The sequence below is a fragment of the Oreochromis niloticus genome, linkage group LG3 (assembly GCF_001858045.2).
Source record: "Oreochromis niloticus isolate F11D_XX linkage group LG3, O_niloticus_UMD_NMBU, whole genome shotgun sequence".
NCBI lineage: Eukaryota > Metazoa > Chordata > Actinopteri > Cichliformes > Cichlidae > Oreochromis > Oreochromis niloticus.
This window is the reverse complement of record NC_031967.2, coordinates 5,385,447-5,407,878: the sequence shown is the minus strand read 5'-3', so window position 1 is coordinate 5,407,878 and position 22,432 is coordinate 5,385,447. Positions and strand designations below refer to the sequence as shown.

The 22,432-nt window shown below is 39.5% G+C and overlaps 1 protein-coding gene across 1 annotated transcript in view; it reads left to right on the top strand.

Annotated features, from left to right (window-relative positions):
• Positions 1-22,432, top strand: part of nrxn2b (neurexin 2b) — a 643,742-nt gene that overhangs the window by 261,242 nt on the left and 360,068 nt on the right. The window contains 1 exon segment of the mRNA XM_025905407.1: positions 15,979-16,280. Within this exon segment, the coding sequence (XP_025761192.1) occupies positions 15,979-16,280 (302 nt within the window).

Genomic DNA, 22,432 nt, shown 5'->3' with positions numbered 1-22,432 from the left:
GAACGGTTAGTTTTGCAGCATTTGGCTGAATCTGAGTGGAGCGTAAAGCACTGCATGCTCCAGAATTCAACCTCCTACTTCTATCAGCTGTTGCATCGTCAATAAACACTAAAGGCTCAGTTCCACTGGCAGCCATTCATGCCCATGCCATAACATTGCCTCCTCCATGTTTGACACATGATGTGGTATCCATCAGATCATAAGCTGTTTCTTTCTTTCTCCATAATTTTCTCTTCCTCCAAAATAAAGTTAAACTTGTAACCCAGTTTTTGTCTTTTGAAGAATAAAGATGTTTGCTGTGCAGTCGCTGCACCCAGAAATAGAATAGTTCAAAGAAATCATTAAAAACCAAAAATTACAGTAACTTTCATGATGAGCAGATATAAACTTCTGATCACAACTCCATATCATCCTTCAGTACAGACAGACTACGTAAAAAAAACTTGTGGCAGTATTTGTATTTAGACAGGGATTATGTCTCTCCAAAAAAGCCATTAGTGATTCCTTACTTCTAACCTTTAATTGCAAAGGTGCACCATGAAATGGGTGTGCTTCAATCACAGAGCAGAGTTTAATAGAATGAAGTGAAAGCTTAGGCGATCAAAGCCGAAAGAGAATCTTTGCTGGCACTCAGTAGCAACAAGGTGGCCAGTCAATGCTAATTTCAATAACTCTTTAATTATTGGTGTCACAGCTCCTTTGGATCATTTTCTGCTGTGTGCAAGCGAGGTAGAGAAGAGACAGCTGGAGGGAGCCAGTGAGGGAGGGCTTCTCAACACTAAAATACTAATGAAATATGAATGACTGGAGACACAGGTATGGTGCTGGAGAAGAGACGAAGGGAGTGAGAAAACAGCGATAAAGACATCACTTCTGTAATATTGATGCTGAGAGTTTGGTTGTAACGGGAACTTTTTATGGCAGTTAGGAAAGGGAGATGGAAGGTTAAGATCTTCCTCACTTAACCATGAAGTTCTCTCTGTGTGTATCTCATCACAACTCCCATCTATTTTCCTGTTATTATTTTCTACCTGTCTGAGATTATATAACATAACATTCTTTCCTTGATTTCTCTGTTGCATTTGTTTAAACTCAAGAACAGTGTAAACTTGGGATTCTTGACACGGCACATTACTATTCATTTATACTGCATACATTATAATCAAAGATGGTTAAATAATTAGGAGGCAGGAGGCTCATCAACCGCAATAGACTTTTATTGCTGCCTTGAGTACAGCTGGCATCAGGGTTTGGAGAGATCCCTGAGAAAAGCGAAGCCTCAAACAAGCTGTTTTCATTTCATTCGGAATGTGCATTGTGTGTTATTTCTAAGGTAAGACCACAGCTAAACAAGGAGAACTGAAGTTGAGGGAAATTGGCCTTGTTTTACCCCATGCATACACTTCTCAGACAAAACTTGTTCCCGATTTTGCTGCTAAGCAGCTTGTTGGGGCAGTTGCTTTCGTGGCAGTTTTGAGTATCATTCCAGTGACTTTAGTTTCTGATGTCACACTCAGACAAACTTCAACTCTTCTACCAGTCATGCTTTTTGTGCTCTGGACATCTTTCTGCAAGCTGAAGGGCCACTCGAAGCAGAACCTGAAGCAAGTGGTGAGCTGTTGCTGCTATGATATGGGTCACTGAGGCTGCAGAGCAGAACAAGGAATATCACTGTCAGTCCAAGACAGTGGAGACAGTTTCTCATTCATCCATGAGTAAGAAACAGTTTGGAGAGGCAGCGCTATTGTGGTTCGATTATTCACAAAAATGTATATATAGTAGGCTTGTCACAATACTAGGATTTCAAACTTGATACCAGTACCCAGGAAAATACTTGATATTCCATATCGTTTTCAATACTACAGGGAAGATTTTGACCCCATCAGGTAACGGCGAAGTCTTATCTCAAAAAAGCTGCCTTGTTCATTTTCAACAAATTTTCTCAGTTCCCAGTTAGATTACATTAGATGCATTATTATTATTATAAAACAAAGCACTCAGTGTAAAAGATTGAACTGGTCACTGCTTTCATATTGAAACTGAACTTAGAAAGTATTGTAATGATAGAAAAGTTTATAATAATTTCTCTCATTCACCGTGAGTCCGTTGCTCTTTACATCTTCTGCTCACTTCAACTACGGCTCCATGTGTCTGTACTCCAGTCTGCCATGCCTCAATATCCCATCCATGATCCACTAACGACTAGCTAACTACGGTCCACTAGCCGCTATGTTGACAATAACATGTGGCTAATGTAACACCCTGACCCCCAGCACTGCAGCGTTGTCAGATTTTGAGTTTTACTGTGTTTTTGGGACTCTTTGCATTTTTTTTTTTAGTTGTGTTTGCTTTTGGGTCCACACCACAACCTCCACATAGTGGCAAACGTGCGTCAGCCAGGCTACATTTATGGTAACTGTTTAATACTTCAGGGTTGTTAAAATGGGAGCTTAACAGGCCTCTGAAATTTCTCCTAAAGTGTTGTTCAGTGTTAGAAACAGTAACTGTGTCAGCTCTTTCGGAGGAAAGGAGCTTTGCGTCTGGCTGTCTGCAGCAGTACTGTGCAAAATTGCTTTTCAGCTAGAGGAAGCAAAAACAACACTATTGACAATTGAATATCTTAATTCGATACTGAGTTAAGTAGATATTATTATTTGAGTATCTTTTCATGACAACCCAAATATGTAGTGAGCCTATTATTTATTTATTCATTTTTTTGTGCTTCCTTTCACAGTCATGCAAAGCCATGCCCTCACATGCTTGCCTTTGCCCTTCCTCACTACCACCACAATGTCATTATGTGAAAATACTCTGTAACATGTAACTTCTCTCATCAACTTAGAAACAACTGAACAATGCAAAACCAAATCTCTGTGGTAACAGAGATAACTTTACACAATTTAACCACACATATTTCTGAACTGTAAATGAGCCACTGAACTGGCCAAAGAAACTGAAATAGCATGCTTTAATTACAGGTTCCTAAAACTTTCTTCTAACAAGATAATTATAATTTGTTATTATTCCTCTTGGCTTGGCTGCAAGTACGTTATTTTTGCAACCTGTAGCAGAAAATAATGCCGTTATAATATGTGCCCAAAAAACACATTTGTTCGTCTACATACTGTAAAGTCTGATAGTTAATAACTTACTTAAACAATCTACACTGTTATGGAATGTAACTGTGGTAAATGTATCCAGATAATGTATTTGTCTTATTTTAATTTTAACATATTTCACAGTACTGGACTTTCACTGTCTCTGACCTGTGAAAAATAGCTGCAGAGGTCACAGTAAGCCCCGTGGTGTCAAACATACCTTTTTAGTTCTTGTTACCTAACGGAGTCTCAGAGAGCACTTCAGATGTCTCCTGCATTATAGGTTGTGACACTGACACAGGAGTCACAGCGTAGTCATGTCTCATACATCTGACAAGGCTGTGATGAGGCTGCCGTCATATTAAAGAGGAACACAGAACATGCTGCATAGCTGTCAGCGCAAAGCAAACTTGGGCAAAAGGAGGGCTTCTGTTTGCGGATTATACGCTACAAAAGAAACTCAGCGATCACTCTAAATATCCACGGGGCTGCGGAAATACACACACACACAGCACAGAACACACATCATAAAACACCCACACACTCACGCTCAGTGACTGCCCACATCACTGTGCCAAGGAAGTGTTTGTGTGGTTTCACTGAAGCAGCAATACTCTTCTGAGCGTATAGATAGTGAGGGAGAGACAGGGGATGAGTGGGACAGATATGGCCCGATGTCTAATTAACTCACTGCCTTCAGAGAAAGTGTGTGTCCTTAAATCCAAGGCAAATGATGACCACTGGGGGCAACAAAGGGAGGGGGAGAGGCATGCAGACACGGCGGTGCAGTTACTGTATGCAGAAACAGAGTGTTGTGACATACAGTAAAAAGTAGCACTATGATGGGCATTAGCCACAACATTAAAACCACAGATGAAATATTGTATCAAAATATGATGCAACTGTAGTTTTTCCTTAAAAACTGGAGCAACTTGGGAACTGAACATGGGGACCGATCAAGAACTGATGAATTCTGAACTAATATTATCTGTGATGTCACATCCTGTCACATGTTACCTTTTTTGGGGGGGGTGGGGTGGGTGGGTGATGAAGGCAAGCACTGACTGCTTTTATGATTTAAAAAAAAAAAACTGTGACAGATTAAAAACAAACACACCAAGACAGAGAAGACCGACAGGAAGCAATGCAGAAGCATGGACAGAGGGAGGCAGTGAATTAGAGTCTTTAATTAGACCAGACATAGAGTGCTCTCTCTGTGTGTGACACAAGCTAGGCCTGAAGGGAGAAGCATAAAGGGAAAGTCACTTTCAAGCTCCACTAATATAATGGGGCCCTCTTGGGACTGAGCAGGGGGTAGATTTTTTTTTCTTTCTCATTTCTGTGTTTGCAAGTGTGTGTTCATCTTGAAGTCTCTCTGTTGCCAACCTGTTTCAAGGTTGGCTCAAACAGCTGAAGTCATCAGTGTAGACCGTGAGGTTAATGTGTGGCTTTTTTTTTTTTTTTTGCCATTATCATCCTCAGCAGCAGTACAGCCACACACAAATAAAGCCTATTGCTTAGTCTGGTGTCATATCAGTCTTGTGTGGCTAAACAGGCTGTTCAGTGAGTTGTGAAATTGAAATGCAGCCTTGGTTATTAGACAAACAGCCTATCACCCATACTGCTAGTTCACTGTCAATATCCACTGTAGCGTCAACTAACAACACAACTCATTTGTTGATTAAGAATGGGCTTGAGCGTAGGTTTACATTTGGGAGGGTATGACTGCATTGAGGTGCCTTTGGTGTATACATCACTGAGACTACTTTAGTGCCACGTATTAATCCTCAGCAGCACTACAAATGAAAACATGACTTCTGGTTAAATATTCAATTTGGATCTATTAACCCAGTGGCAGAGATAGATAAACATGTACATGAGCGTATACATACTCTGTGTGTATACTTATAGAACAGTGCTAGAGGGTTAAAAGACTGCTTTACTTATGGAAACTGAGCAATTATTTATTCTTCTGCAACGCCATATTTCATACAGATTCAAGCTCTATTGCAAAAACCTTGGGTGAATAGTCATTCTACTCAGTGGAAAATGTTTTCATTTCTTTGTTTAAGTTTAGGCTGATGGGCTGTGCACTGGCTCTGTTGGTCAAACTAAATGAGGTTTTTCTTCTGTTCAGTAAAGATGACAAGTGGAAAAAGAGAAAAAAAATCGAAGGGAAAAAGAATTGACTAGTTTATAGTGTCTGAATTTGATCATGTTTATTTTTATATAGAGATGCATTCAGCCAGTGTGGCAGGATGAGGTCATCTACCTGAAATGAAGCGGGGGAGCAACCAAGGGCAGAGTGATAATCATGAGGATTGGGAGAAATCCCATTGGGCTGGTAACATTTCAGAGTGATTACTCTGGTCTAACAATCTGGAGCCTTGCTGCAGGCTAAGCCGGACGGGTTCTGAGCTTTCAGAGGTAGTATTCACATACAAATAAACACACTCAGAGCCTAAACCAAATTAACAGTGACTGTGTTTGTAGTCTCTTAATTAATGAGGTTAAGGTTGACCTTCTCTGGTTTACTGATTTCTTAACTGGCATATAAATGAGAAACCTTGTCTCAGTTGTTTCGATAGAGTATCAGAGAAACCTGACTATCCTGGATGGTCCTCCGTTCTGTCTCTCCAGCTTCTTGTTCATATATATATATATATATATATATATATATATATATACATATATATATATATATATATATATATATATATATATGTATGTATATGTGTGTGTGTGTGTGCTTGCTACTCCCTAAAATACCTAACTCCGTTTTTAGTGCTCGACCCAAAATGACTAAAGGAGAGCCTTAAGTCAACAAGATCTAGAGGAAGACACACTGACAAGGTTTCTCCAGGTGAACCTCTGGAAGGATTACTAACAACTGCCTGCAGCAGAAATTGCCTCTGAATTGCTAACGCTTTCTCATCCACTCCGCTTTCTGTGACGCATGACAGATGCCTGTTGGCTTCAGCTCTCTGTCACTTACCCACTGGCTACTATGCAGGTCTCCTGAGGCACATGAGTCTGCTGCTGCCTAGGGCTTTCTCAGCCCTCCAAAACCACACACTATTAGGCATTAGTAAGATATCATTTTCGACTTAATTCATCAATTATAGGCATTACTCCTCCTTAGCATATAAGCTCATATATAACATGCTTAATGACAAAACGATTTCTTTACAAAGCATTACATCAAGTACAAACAAGCTATTTAAGAGCTGTTAATAGTTCACGGTATCATTTAGAGTCTAAGTCAGTGATTAACAATGTGTTTAGATGCACATTTATATGTGAATAGATTTTCCAGCTGTCAGCTGATGCACACTTTTTTGTAGTGTTCACACCTGTTTGTTTCTGATGACAATGAAAAACTTTATCACTTTAGCTAGCTACCTATATGATGTTGGGCTAAATTCTGCAGCTATAACAGCTTCAACTCTTCTGGGAAATAACGGAAGCCATCCCCAAACTGTTCCCACTAAGTTGGGAGCATGAAATTGTCCAAAATTTCTTGGTATGCTGTCCAGTTCTGACGTGACTTACACCACTGTATCCCACACTTTCCATTGTGCTTTGTGATGAGTGGCCGTGGAAACCCATTCCATGTTCTTGAGCTAATCTGAAGGTCACGTGAAGTTTTGAAGTGCATAGGGACTGACTCCACTTTGTGGAGTTGCTGTTGTTTCCAGTCATTTCCACTGTATTATAATATTTTTTAATATGATACTTATATTTTATTTGTATTATGTCCTTAATGTTAAGTATTTTGGTCAGCACTTGCTGTTTTTGCCTTGGCTATCACTAACACTTGGCTGTGGAATATTTACAATTGCGGAAATGTCGCTGGACTTACATTTCAGTATTCTGTAAACATTAAGTGAGGTATGTTTGCATCGTGCATGCATGTCTTCCTAATGCTTTATAGTGTGTAGTTCCATCAAGTTTAAAGTCTGCACTTCACTCGCATCTTGATTGTTTGGTTTAAGATCCACCATTACAAATTATTTAAATACAAAATGTGCTACTGTCCTCAACCTTTACAGTGACCAATGATTTTTGTTTTTATAGAGCAAGCTTGTTTGCTTCTAATTTCATGTTACATTTTCTTTTTTCTGAAAGCTGAAATTAAGCTACAAGTTGCCATCTTTGTTTTCAAAGATTCAAGGTCTTCTAGTGTGTTTTCTTCTCATTATAAATTTAATTGTCTTTCCAAAAAAAACCAAACATTTTTTACTTCCATCATAGCATGACAGAAACAATAATGGGCAGGACAGGTTTGTTAGATGACTTTAACATTTGTTGGAATTGTTTGTCAGGTAGACAATGCCAGTACCTACTTTTCCTTGTTTCACAGCAGTCTGTGTTTGTCTGCAAAAAGCCACGTCTTCCCGCTCCTCTGGGCAGTTACACCATTTTTTGATACAGGGATCATGAGGTCAAGCGCCTTTAGCAACAAGTTTCGCTCATTAAAACTGTTTCTCAGCTGACTGAATGCATTATGCTTCAACATGCTGACATTACTTATTGCCTCTCTCAACACTGGCATTTACTGTAATTTGACCCTAAAGTAAGGCTGTTTCTTTGTGTGTCTTTTCTCCCCTAAGCTGTCATTCTTACCCTTTGCAACTTCGCCCTCTTCATTTATTATTTTCCAGCGTGAACAAAGGTTCAAAGCAGATCCTTATAAGTAGACAAAATAAGCCAAAATTGCACTGCAGCAAAAGTACTGTCACTTTACGAAAATTAAATAAATACCACGATATAAAGATGCGTACTGAAATAAATGTCTATAGTAATTTACAAAGAAACACTAGCAGAGCGCTGCAGCACTTTCACTTTAATATAACGTTGGGCACACGTATCCTAAACTCTTTCACTCCCTCTGCTGCTGGTGATGGCATTAACATATTAAGTAAAGCAATTAACAGTGAATAATTTTTCAGGCAATTTGCCAAGGATTCTGATACAATTAAAAGAACCCACATAAAACAACACCAGGCACCATTCCAAATGAACACCACATTGTTTTTCATTTATTCTCTCCTTTATCGACAGTAATTTGTGATATAATATGCCACAGTGCAGTTCATTAAAGTTGATGTATGTTTCTCTTTAGGCATTCAGTTTATATGTTAATAAAACAGAGAGGGACTTGAGTTATGTTGTACTTGTTGACCTGTCTTTTAATATGCAGTCCAGTACCTGAGTTTAGCCAGTGTTCACTGGAGCCATTGGAAGAAGAAAAATATAAAAAATACATTTAAAATAATAAGAAAAAGTATGCGTTGGACATTCACATGGCTGGTTACGTGTTTACTGTGGCAAAAGAATGTGGTCAGTGGCGAATGGTGAGTCATCTTTCTCCACTGGGAAAAGTGTACAGCTAATTTAACTTGGAAATAAGTCATATGTGCGGTGGCACTGAGGTGCAAAACACAACAAAACACAACAAAACACACCAAAACCGAAAACATTTCGTTTTACATTTCAATTGTTTTTGAATGCACAGACACCAAGTCTCAGTCATCCAAATCATTCTCTGTTTCTTTTGTACTATTTTCAGCATATATTTCACAAGATGTGCGGTTAGTGCAACATGACAATGAGGGGGCTGAGACAGCTCAAGTTGAGTGTATTTTCTGGCTCCAGCTAATAGGGCTTATTATGCACTTAGCCAGTCTTGCAGGCCCCTTAGCCATCTCCCTGTTGGCTAAGGGCCCTGCCATTCAGGACCACACAGGCCTGTTGTTAGTGTCAGTTTACTTGACATTTTCTTTCTGTCTACTTTGAGCCCAGAGACTGAGCAGCTTTCCACTGTGATAATGGTCACCTGCCACATACCCACAGTGAGAAAATGAATATGCAGAAAGAAGAAAAAAGTGCAAATCAGAAGAAGTGTAGGGGCGTCTTGAGCTTGCTGCCACTGTGTCTGATGTTGTAGTTACAAAATAGGTTGTTTCCAAGGTGACAGACAATTAAAGTCAGCCATTTTACCCCCATTACTTTAATCTTCAATTAGCATCAAGACAAATAGAGGGCAGGCAGAACTGTCTCATGGAAAGGTTCAATAAAAACTTGCAGCAGTGACAGTGACAGTACTTAACAGACAATTCTGACCCAACGCACAGAAGCAGTCTAGAAGTGAAGGTGAGAGTTAGTATGCAAATAATTCTTTATTGTATTCTTACAACAGTCCTTTAGTGCCCTTCAAATGCCACCAAAGTAATGACATAAAGAAATTAAATTTAAACCTTGCCTGCTCAAAATGTGACCTGAAGCTTTATTCAAATAAATAAAAAAATCCAGTGCAGTGTTTTTATGCCAATGTGTGCTGACGAGGTGCTAAATCATGGGCTGAATAAATGAATGAATATCTTGTAGAGAAAACAAAACGAAAAATAAACCAAGACAAAAGGAGTAACATCATGATCATGAAAGTAAATTTGAAAGTACAGAACATAACAAAGGTACGCCATGTAAATGACTGCATTTGGGGAATACGCTTTCTATCAGCTGGCCAGTCTTATTTTCAGATATATTGTCTATAACTTCTCTGGAGGAATTCTTACCACGGCCGATGATTTAAAGACTAGATAAATACATGCTATCTCTAAGTCCTGTAGCTCTTTATCCACCTGCGTTATCTCCACCAATTTTGTGGCACTATCACTGACAGCTGGATAAATATTTTGTGTTTGTAGAGCTCAAGAGGTAAACACAAAAGCTAAGAATAACTTAAATGCCTTTTTGTTCTCTTTTATTACCTCAGTCTGCACAATTCAATAGTGACACTCGTGGGTTTTTTAGCAGCATCCATCTGAGCAAAAGGAACACTGTGAATGACATAATAGCACATTCACTATGGCTCAACGAGCATCTTGCGGGGAGGGAAGGACCAAACAAAGAGCCTTGGCCTGCAGCCAACAGGCTGCAAAGACACCAAATTATAGTCCCTTCATTACAGGATTGCAATCAGCTCATGGATCGATACATACAGTAATCACTATCTGCGCAGACAAAGTAGAGTGAAAAGGATTGGTGGAGGGAACAATATCTCAGTATTTCAGCCTCAGCAAGAGACTGGAGAGATCCATAACTGCATTCACAAATTGGCAATTTGGCTTACTAACCACAGGCTATATCACGACTACATATAAGAGGCTTCTAGCACAGGGCTCATTGTTAAATGCTACAATTTAAGGACGAAAGTGTTGTGCATTTCATTATCAAGTGTGCAAAAACAAGAGAATCTGCAAATACATACCCATATCTAACCAAAAATGCACACATTTCTGTTGACATGCTGCTATTTTCATTATCCCATGAGGCACAACAAAGTGCCAGTACATGGCTGGTTTTAGAAACGTGCTTTTAAACAGTCAGAGTAATTCATTAGCTTTGGTCTGAGCTTAGAACGCTGATAGTTTCATTTAAGGACAGTTGTTCAAATGAAAGCGTGAGGAAAACAAAGGAAACCTAAAGTAGGGATCACAGAGATTTGAGCAATCAATCCTCTTGTACCCTGGACCTGACCTTCTGACCCTGGAACTCACCCCTCTTTTCAAAATCAGCATAACCCTGGCTTCTCTTGCCATTGTACTCTATCTTTTAGCTCTCTAAAATTCCCACTTTAATTCATGGAATACTTGTTATGAGTATATGAGTGATGATGTGTAGGCACTGGTTCTTTATCGCTGCCTTGGGAATTCGTGTGCTCATATGTCTGTTTGCTTATGAGGTGCAGATTTCATGAGCATTTGAGCATAAGCAAGTTCTTTAAAACTGGCCAAATGTTTAATAACCAAACAAACGTTTTCTTCAGCACTTCACAGGCCTTGTCTGCCTTACAGCTAGCTTAGGAGACTAGCCGCTGTCTGTGGACCCAGCAGGCCTATTGGATTCATGAAGCAGCATCAAAGCTTTCATATGCCCCTTACATTTCCCACTGCTCTCTCTCATCTTGCTGCCGAATCGTTTCTCCAAAGCTGTCGGATACTCTCTCTGCAGGGTGGATGGCACTCATCGAAAACTAATAGAGGGTGACTTCATATGCACATGGCGTGTACGTCTGTGCAAGAGCAGTGAGGTAATGTGATGTGACGAGCAGATTTGCCAGCGTGTGGTCATCGAGATTTTGAATGGTTTTGCATGCACACATGCGCAGGCGTTTTTTTGTCTCGTCTTATTCCGTTCTCTCTTTGCTAATTCCCCTAAAACTACGTAATCACTTCCGATATGTAATCCAATCGGCCAAAAAAGCAGTATGTTAGGGTTCATTATGCGTTGACTAATGCTCCACACAAGTTTGGATGGAGCTAGTCATGCAGCTCATCTTATTAAACCTGCTCTCTCTCTCAGTCTGAGCTGAATCCAATTTAAAAACACATGCTGCTCTGTGCTTTTATTACTGTAATACCCAGCAATGGTTAGCTTAAAACGGCGCTTTCGGGTCCAGCACTGACAAACGCAGATTGTATTTGCGTATGACATTTTATCACAATTTAGGATACCCTGTTTTTCCAGCATGGACAAATTTTTGAAACACATTGGTATGACAGGCGGGCATATTCATTTAATCATACCCCGATGCTTATAAAGTAGCACTCAAGTGGCACAGTAGTTGTACTGTTAAGACTGCATGTGTGGTACTGAATGTCGGTGTCTGGGTTGAAGTGTGCGATAGGCTAAGACAATGCCATTGATTCCTCTCTGGCTGGGATTCCATTGTCTTCCTGTTTCCCTCTTCACCCTTCAGGTCACATAAATAAAGCGCACACCCTCAAAGAACACTGAAGGCCACATATCGCAGTAAACAAACTGCTTGACACAGTGTCTGCTGCAAAGTGCTTAGCTACTGCTGCGTTGATGGTGGTTTGATTGTGACAGAGGTGGTAAGTGGAAGTTGAGGTTAGCGTATCCATTTTTCTGCGAGGTGTAAAGTTATGTGGGAAAAAAGTAATTTTTTAATGTGTTTTAATACTATTTTTAATACTATTTTCAGGAGGGCTTGGGGAAAAAGAGGTGGTATGATACATTTAAAAACTGGAAGGGTTCTGCACTTCTGAACATGATATTTTTATCAAGTCTGAGTTTGAATTTCCTTTGCACATCTTTTTTACTAGGATCATTTAATGTTTGAAACCACCGAGCTTCCAGTGGTGCTTCTTTCCATTGGATAGCCGTTGGACATAACCTGAACACCAGGAAAGGCCACTGAAGTTGCATTTGTACATAAAGACAGATGATACACACCAGCTTGCCTCAATAAATCTGCTTATTCATTAAGCACTTGTTGGATGGATTGCTCTGCATAGTTGGAATGAGTGTATCACTTTGGCCCCTAAAAAAACTAGCACCAAAGGTCTATTTAACACATGTTATAAAATCAAATATCAGAGGAACTCAACATTTAATTGATAAAAAAAAGGATGTTATTATGGGTGGATAAATTTCAAATGAGTCATTTCTGTAATGTAGTCAGGGCTTCTGTGAGGTTAATTGAGACCTTGACAGCACTTTAGTCTCTTCTGCATGCTTGTGTGTCTCCTCTTTCCTCTGGCTAGAGTCTACTCTTGGGCTTTACTGCAAAAGATTTGATCAGAGTGAAAAGCGTACACTTCAAGTGTGTATGCGCGCAAGAGTGCTACCATGGGAACAGGAGGATGAGATAGAGATGTAGATGTAAAATGAAAAACAGATGTATAGGAACAAGCTCATATTCACAGGAGCTGGAGTGGTCTCAGAGAAGAGTCATTCTTTATATTAGGTTTTGCGCCTAGATTGAAGCGATCGTGTCACTCCTGGGAACCGGGAGGAGAGCTTTTCCAGTGCTCCACAGTGTGTAGGAAGATCACCCAGAGTATACAAAGGATACTGGAAATGACTTAAGCTGGCTAACATGAGAAGGATCAGTAGATCCCTGATAGCACTGCAGTATGTTACTGACTTGTTAATGATGCTGTTTTATTTCTTTTTTGCTCCTACTTCTGGCTCCAAAGTCTTGTCCAAAAATCATATGACTGTGTTAACCTTTACATAATTTGTTGAAGGGCATTGTTGGCATCATGACCAAACTGTCTGGTGTTACAGTGAAAATCCACCCACCCATTTGTCCTCTCCTGTCACTCTCCAGCCTTATCTCCTCCTCTCAGCCTTCTGTTCATTAAACAGACATAAACAAAAGAAAGTTTTTTTTGTTGTTTGTCTCTGCATTGCATGGAGCTCAGTCTCACTGAGCTCATGGAAGCACGGACAAGCTGTTTGTTGCTTACCGTTAACAGCCCATAGTACGGGAGGTGGTCCAACTTAGTACATAATTGAAAATGGTTGCTGTGGTCCATTTGCTACGCTTTTGTTCCTCCTACATCAGCAACACAGGCACCGCTAGGATGCTGCTCTTGGGGGATTTGCTTTTGTGTGTCATTTGTCCCCTCCATCTCTTTCTCTCCACTCTTGATGCCTTTTTTTATGACAATTCACACTTCAGTTGAGATTGCTCTAAATTTCGATTTCAGCCAAAATGCTCTTTTAAGTAGCTGTCTCTGTCTGGATGCTATTTGTCCCTCACTTCCTCTTTTTTTTTTTTGTCACCCCTGAAATGTTTTCTTTTATGTGAGTGCATCCACCCATATTATGTGGCTGTGTTTGTCTCAAAGCGAGCGCTATCATCTTCTTTAATGTTCCCGAAGTATAGCTGTTAGTATGTCACTTAACACGACACTCTTTCCCCCTCTCCAAAGATTTTCTTTCCTTTGCTCGTGTCATCCATGCATCACTTGTTCTCCATCCACATGATGTAATGCACTTTTTTCTTTATGTGTGCTGCCTGACACGGAAAAATCTTTGGTGATATAGGGCACTTGAGCATCAAATGGACATGCTATTATTCCCCGCCCCACCCCTCCACCACACACTTTTCCTCTCTCACCTGCTTATGTGATTTGGCCTTTCAATCTGTCTGCCAATGGGCTGGCCACCCATTCTGGCCAGCCCATCCCCTCTCCTCAGGGAAATGCACCAAGGTCTTGAAGTGATTCTTTTTTTCTTTTTTCGTGTGTAATGGAACTTCAGGATAAACTAGATTTGATGATCCACCCATACAGGGTCCTCTTGGCAGTTTGACTTTGCCCTCTCCCCCTCCCTAAACCTCATTACTCAAGGCTGATTCTTCAGACCGGCCTCCTCGGGGAAACAGAAGTGTAGAAGGGCAAATGAACATAGGAAGTAGAGTGTCACTTCAGATCACAGCTCATGTCAGGAAACCAGTTGATTTGTGTAAGTGCAGAGCGAGCAAGAGTTCTTTTAAACTTGAGCTCTTGCTGTTGTCGGTGATGTTGTCTGTTTATACGCTTTTCTTTCTTTTGCTAAGCAGCTGAATTGCTATTATTCCCAAATTAAAATGACACAGAGTTGATCCAGCCAGGAAATGAGGTTATTGCTCTTTACAAGGGTAATGAGATTTGGGGCGACAGGAAATGGTTCAATTAAAATATTAGATAGGAATTGTAAAAGGAGTAAATAAGTAGATTGCGAGTCAGAAGAAACAGTACGGCGAGCCAGATGTTACTATTTCTCCTGCTCAGTGAATCCAGCGTCCACGTCATGACTCAAGCGACGGAGGTGTCACTGTTCTCTGTGTTCTTGCTGCGTTTTTTCTGTTGTGACAGCTGCAAGTGTTTGTTCATTTCTTGACAGATGCACACAGTGTCCTCCCTGGCTGCTGTTAGGCTGCTGTTTGACATATGTCCATTGTACAAACTGTCTGTTTTGACTGGTAGTGTGTGAATAAAGCTCAATGTAGTGGAAGGAGGCCATGTGCTACAGACAGACTGGCAGGCGTTAGCAAAGTTGTCAACACCTTTTTTCCCCCCTTCCTTCTCTCCTTGGCTTTAAAAAAAAATGTTCTTCAGTTTCACTTTGTCTAGTCTCTGCTTTCATGTTTCTCTGTTTTGCTGTAATTCAAACACATCTTTGTATCTAATTCTAACCCAGATGTTTGCTTTGCTCTGATGAAAGGAATTCTATTTTACACAAGATACTGTCGTGCCGCTGTGTTGTAGTGCAGATGCATCGGTTTGCACTGACGTTACTTGTTTGTGGGATTCAATATGAGCAAAGTACAACAAATATTGTTTTTGATCTGCAAAGCTTCCATGTTTAAAACATTTGTTGAGGGTATAAGAGTGACAGCAACTATCAGTGTTCTACTAAATTCAGTAACCTTATCTAATCAGTTGCATCTCCAAATGGGCTATATGGCCTCACAATGCTTTTAACCCTCTGGAGTAAATGGACACACCAGTGCATCCAAATCACATCACCGTGTCAAGATGACCAGCAGCAAGCCACAGCCTCGCCGAGTCTCCATTTCAACTTGTGTTGAATAAGCAGACTTCAAATGGTTTACCAATCTTTAATCGTAACAGTGCAGTTCTGTAGATTTTTGATGTATATAAGTCCTACACCAAAAAAATATAAAATAAAAATGAAGCCAACAAAATAACCATGCTGATGTTGTCTTTGTACTGGACACATCTCACATGACACAGACGCTTTTTAGATATTCTATGATGTGAAATTGACACTGTTAATATGAAAAAATGTTGTGTTTAGTGTTATATTTTAGATCATTTTAATAGATAGGATATTCATTTGTTCATTTTTCATTTGTAGTTTGATAAAAGCACCATCTTTTAAGTGAACCCTCTGATGTCTGTTTTTTTCCCACATAAAAAGTAAACTAATAATAGAATGACTGATCTTTGAATACACACATATTGTTAATTTCAAAAGTTTAACTCCTGAACAGAAATGTCCTTTTACTTACAGACCTACCTCTCTTCCCCCCTTATCCCCACTTTATTTATTCCAGGCAAGGAAGAGTCAGTAGCCACCTTCAAGGGCAACGAGTTCTTCTGCTACGACCTGTCCATGACACCCATCCAGAGCAGCACCGACGAGATCACGCTTTCCTTCCGAACACTGCAGCGCAACGGGCTCATGCTGCACACTGGCAAGTCGGCTGACTATGTGAATCTTTCCTTGAAGAGCGGCGCGGTTTGGCTAGTCATCAACCTGGGCTCGGGGGCCTTTGAGGCTCTGGTGGAGCCTGTCAACGGCAAGTTCAATGACAACGCCTGGCATGATGTGCGCGTCACCCGCAACCTGCGCCAGGTAAACACTGTCTGCATCATCCGGGGCCGCAGCAGTCAGGATTGTGCAACTGTTTGCTACTTTGAATCTTTGAATCATTGTTTTTTTCTCTCAGCATATGGAGAATACGTTGAGTCGTTGTCTTACTTTTCTCCTCTCTTACTTGTTTTTTTCCTCTCTGTCATAACAGAAGTTTCTTTTTTTTGCAGGGTCAAGTTGAGCAGAAGGACCTTTTCTATTTATTTTAATGGTTTTTGTTTCAAAGATGAACCAGATGACCAATGATACTTGTCACCTTCATGCCCATGTCATGCAAAGGCAAAAGATACGAAAACCGTGATAGATAACATTATAGTTAACATACATGAAATCAAAGAAATCCAAAGATTTATGCAATGTTCTTATTAATGAACCAGGAGGAGAAATGCTCTGCTTAGTATGTATGCACATAATTTACTGAGGTACACAAATGGAATACACCATAATTTATCATAGGTAACAATGCTCTTAAGACCTTTCTGAACAAATTACCTAACACATCTTTGCAAACCTTTAATGGTAGCTAATGGAAAACAAAAGAGCACAGGTTTCTGTGTAATCTGTGTGACATATTGTGTGTCTGTGTATGCCAGCTTCCTCCATCCTCACAGAAAACACAAAGGACATGCATCTACAGTGAACTCTCTGAATACTGGACCCTCAGGATGCAGCAAGTCATCAATTGGCAGGTGCAGATACCGGCAGCAAGATACAATCAATTTCACTTACACCTGCCATGCTTACTTCTTCACATTTTTGGGAGGAATTGTAATTGGAATAAATGGCTTGTCAGAACTAATAATGGGCATTGTAAGCAGTCTGGAATGCAAAAAAGCCTAGCCTGAATGCATTAACACAAAGATGGTGCATCAGCTTCTTTATGTTTGTCTGCAAGAATATCTGTGAAAAGCAGCCAGTAGTATCAAGCCACTTCCAGACAGTGGAGAACTTCTTGTTGTACAAAAAGCACGACAGCAAAGTGATTCTTAATGTGGACTAAGTGCTGTTAAATTATAGGGAATTTTTTTTATGCTAACCACACTGCGATTTGAGTCATATTGCAGTAATATTCTTAGACATTTCAGTGCGGTTAGTCCGACATTTGTAAAGCTTTTATTAGCATATACTGTACTTGCCTTAGGATAAAGGCAAAGGATCACACACTCAGAAACACACAGTCTCCATTTAGACACCCCGGCTCAGAAACGCACACATGCACAGACCTATGTGTAATCAGCAGAGCGAGACTAATGCAATGAGTTTGGAAAGCCAACACAAGTTTAAAAATTTACAGCATGAGCCAGTCCACCTACCACCTACTGCACCATAATGATCATTAGGTAAATATGACATATGCCATGCACATACGCATGTGCTACACTGACAGCATTATTGTATGTCTGGAGGTTTGTATGCCTAGCTGATCAGAGGTTTACATCCACTCATTATGGGCGTGAATGACATGATCATTTCTGGCTTTTAATGATTTCTTTGAGCTGGTGTTTTCCCCATGTGGAATGCATACATTTTTAATTCCTTTTTTCTAATCCACACAGGATCAAAAGTATAAATACAGGCTCATAAGCATGATGGGTGTATGGTAACCTCTGATCACAACTGTATACACTGTCTACTCCTGTCCATGACGCCCATCCAGAGCAGCACTGCAGCGCAATGGGCTCAAGCTGTGCAGTGGCAAGTCAGCTGACTATGTGAATCTTTTCTTGATTGGAAAAAAAACCCATTCAGTTATAGTCAGTTAAAATACCCTCATAACATATCATTAATATATCTGTGTCTTGATAAAGTGTTACTTGATTCAGAATCAGAATCAGAAATACTTTATTAATCCCGAATGAAATTAATAAAGTATTTCTGATTCAGGATTAGCATATTACAATTGCAATATTGCCTAAAACTAGTAAGCATGTCTACTGTAGTAGATATTCTAGGAGAAAACTGTACATTGTTTTATTTTTATAACTTGGTGGAGAAATCTTGACACAAAACTTTTCAGATTTGTTGTAAAATATTTATTAATAAATATTAACAGTTTTCTTCTGTTATGTAAAGTTCTACACATAGGAAAGCCAGCTAAATATTAAAAAAAAAAAATCTTTAATGTATAAAAACTAACCACCCACATCATGTTGTCAAGGCAGTCTCTATTGACTGACAGTCCAGACTGAATCCCCAGTGGATCTTTCTAATTGACTTAACAGGCAGTCCTAATGTTGAAGAGCTCTACGTTTACACTGGACAGTTCCCATGAAGAGACACACAACAGAGATATCAGTGACACTGACCACCTCTGACCCAGCAGATCAATGACTGCGGCCATGTTTTTGTGTAGAATACAGTGGCGTGTGGCATCACATGTTCTTACAGTCCTATTCAGTACATTAAATTTGAATTTAAATTGAAATTTAGTCAGAAATGACCAAAGCTTTGACCATAGTCTATCAACAGCTGAAATAATGAAGTTAATAATTTTTGGACAATTTTACTTACAGTTTAATAAGTTGGACTACAATCCCAATTCCAAAACAGTTGGGACACTGTGTAAAATGTACAACAGAATACAATGATTTGCAAATCTCATAAACCCATATTTTATTCAAAAAAGAAAACTGAACTAAACTAAACTAAAAAGAAAAACTATTAGAAAAAGGCACTGGGTCATTTTGAAGTTGATGGCTCTCCCCTCAAAACATATTTGGAAAAGGGCCATGGGTGTTCTTTATTGTAGTTTTGATGCCTCAAATGTTTTCAATTGGTAAAAGTTCCTGAAGGCAGGCCAGTTTAGCACTCTACTACAGTGAAGCCATGTTGCTGTAATAGATGCAGTATCCAGTTTAGCATTTCTTGCCTGAAATACACAAGGCCTTCCCTGAAAAAGACGTCATCTGGATGGGAGCTTATGTTGGTCTAAAACCTGTATATACGTTTACCCAATGATTGTGCCTTACCAACAAGCTTCCAGTTCCACTGATTCACCCCTAAAAGGAGCAATGATAATACATTGGATAAGTCCTTCTCCTCTTTATACCAGAGGATGTAGCATCCTTTTGTTTAGCAAAGAGAGTCTTAAATTTTCAACTCATCTGACCACAGAACAGTTTTGCACTTTATCTCAGTGCATTTTAACTGAGCTTTAGTGAAAGAATAAGGCAGTGTTCACGTATAGCATATTCTTTCATAGAGCTTTAACCTACACTGTGGATGGCACAGTGAATTGAGGATCTGAAGATCACCGTCTTCTTCTACCAGATCTTCAGCCTGCGCACAGAGATTCCTCCAGATTCTTTAAACCTTTAATGACATTATGTACTGTACAGAACGAGATATGACTGGTAAACCTCTGCCCTCTTTACTACTACTGAGGAACTCTGTTTCTCGAAGATGCTCCTTTTACACCAGTCACATTTCTGACCTGTTGTCTACAGGATTAACCTAATTAGGTGCAATTAGCTTCCTCCAGCTGTTTCTTATTAGTACCACTTAGTTTTCCAGCCCTTGTTGTCTCTGTCCCAACTTTTTTGAGATGTTTTTCTGCCATCCGATTCAAAGTAACCTAATATTTGTCATGAAATATCATATTAATATTTAGTCAGTTTAAAGTTAGTTTAAATAGTTGATATGTTTTCTATGTGAATAAAATATCAGTGCATTAAATTTGCAAAACAATGAGTTCGGGTTCTACATTTTTACAACGTATCATAACTTTTTTAAAGCTGTGGTTGTCAATCAAAATCAATCAACGCATTAAAATTTTGCAGGTTTTCTTAATACAGTAGGAAAAAGGAAATGGATGTAATAATTGTGTATACATATATACATATATATATATATATATATATATATATATACATACATAGATCGATAGATAGATATGTATACATATATATATATCCAACAGTTGTCTGTGTAAATATCTCTGTATATCACACAATTTATATGCGGACTAAGGTGAATGTTATACTTATTTGATCCTACTCACCTAATACTATTTAATATTTCCTGCACATAACACCGTGTGTGTGATTACTGATAAATAAGAATTATACAGACTGGTTCATCAGCATGTGCACATTTGGTGACCTTTACATAAATTAAGTACTTTAAATTATATTATCTGTTCCTTAAATGCAGCTGAAAATGTGAACAGTCACTTACACAATTGAAGCCATTGTCTTCTGCTGCCCATTGAAGCTAACATGATATATTTAAATATAGCCACCACGCTACCAAATACTAGCTAAGGTCATCGTACTGAACCAGTGGTGTTCAAAGTCTCATCCATTATGCGTCTACTGTTCTAACGTCTCTTGCAACGTCATGCATATCTACTTCTGCATCAATAAGCTCCAAAATAAGTAAAGCCTGTGAGCTCTTACAAGCCCGGCCGTCTCTCTGACTCTCCCTTTCCCTCTGCATGTGTATATTTGCTGTCTTTCTCCACAAAACCTATGAATTTGTCAGCTTTGTGCAGGATAAAATGAAGCAGACAGAATTAGGTGAGGTGATAGGGACTTGCCGCCAAGAGAGAGGAGAGAAAGGGGAGGGGTGGGGAGAAATGGGTATACTATATGCCTAACAAGCGATCACAGCTTCAGAGCTCCCCTTGGTGGTAACCGACAGTACTGCAAGCATCTGTGAAGAAAGGGTAGTCTAATCCTTGTGGTGTATATTTGACAGACAGGTGAGTGCACTCATCTTGACCTTTCATCAGTGCAAATCTCTAAACTCAATACACAAACATGCTCACTCATACATACACTATTCACTTGCACTTTGGTTTAAACAACTAGCAAGCCATCCCTCCCCCTCCCTCTGCTCTCCTGACATGGTTGCTTACCATCATGGATTTCTGGTGACAGTTCTCTCCTGTGGGATTCCAAACACACAGCAGAAAAAAAAGGCAAAGACAAAGATGGAAACACTCATGTCAAGGTGTCCTAGAAAATTATAAATATATCACACACAGCACCAAAAAAGAACTGAGAACTGAAAAAAAAATGGGTCAAATATTAAGTTTGCAATGCCACGCTACTCAGCAGTTTAGGCCTCTCTCTCACCTAATGCATCCAATTTTAAATAAAACTACTCATTTCCACTGTACCATATGGTCAGTGAGCATTGATTTTCAGATCTTTTCAATTCCTTGTATGAGTTTCCCAGAAGCCCTGCAGACATAATAGGTGCTTGCCATTTACCCCTAAATGATTGTTTCTTTCTCCTCGCTCCTTACATTACCCAGAAAGTGGTGCAAACTGCCATCATGAAAGCTGCTCCAGTGTTCCCATTTCTGCTCAGAGGAGTCTGGAGGGATCCCCGAGGAAGCTTGGGTGACAGTACATATGATTCTCTGTCTTTTACTGGACACGTACACCCCTGAAGTGGGAATCTGTCTTTTATTGGTCACTGAAGGAGAATGTAGTTCAGGTTCGAAGCCTAAGAAAAAGTATGGAAATTAGAGTTACAATTGGCAAAAGACCCATTAAGCACTTTCTTCATCTTTAAAATTGATATTCTCTTCATGATTAATATGTTCCCCTTCTGTGTCATGCATAATATTATAGTCAGGGAGAGAAGATAAATACATTTTTTTAATTTGGTCAAGTGAGAGGCTGGAAATCTAGTTGGATAAAAGATGCTTGAGATTCAACTCTGAGAATAAACAAGAAACATTATTTCCTTTTCCTTATACCTCCCTCTTACATTTTCAGAAGACTAAGATTCACACATATGCACATGATTAAAAGATGGATGACATTAAGGCCACCGGTATATATTTGTGAACTAATGAAACTGTACTGTAACACCACTGGAGCCAACTCATTTTATGAGTCTGTGTGTTTTACAGAGCAACAGTAGCAAATCCAGGGCTTGTGACTGGCTATGTCTTTATTTGATTGCTTTTTTATAGCACAGAAACAGGACAGGTTACCGCTGAACAGAAAGCCCTGCCAGCTGTTTACTTGCATCAGCATTATCCCCATAGATTTAAAAGTTAAACAAAAAGAGCAGTGTCAAGCATCAGCTGTAAGTGTATGATGTCTGTTTTGTTCACGCATGATAAATGAAGGACAAAGGATTAAGTGGAAGCCCAGTGTATGCAAGCATGTAAGCAT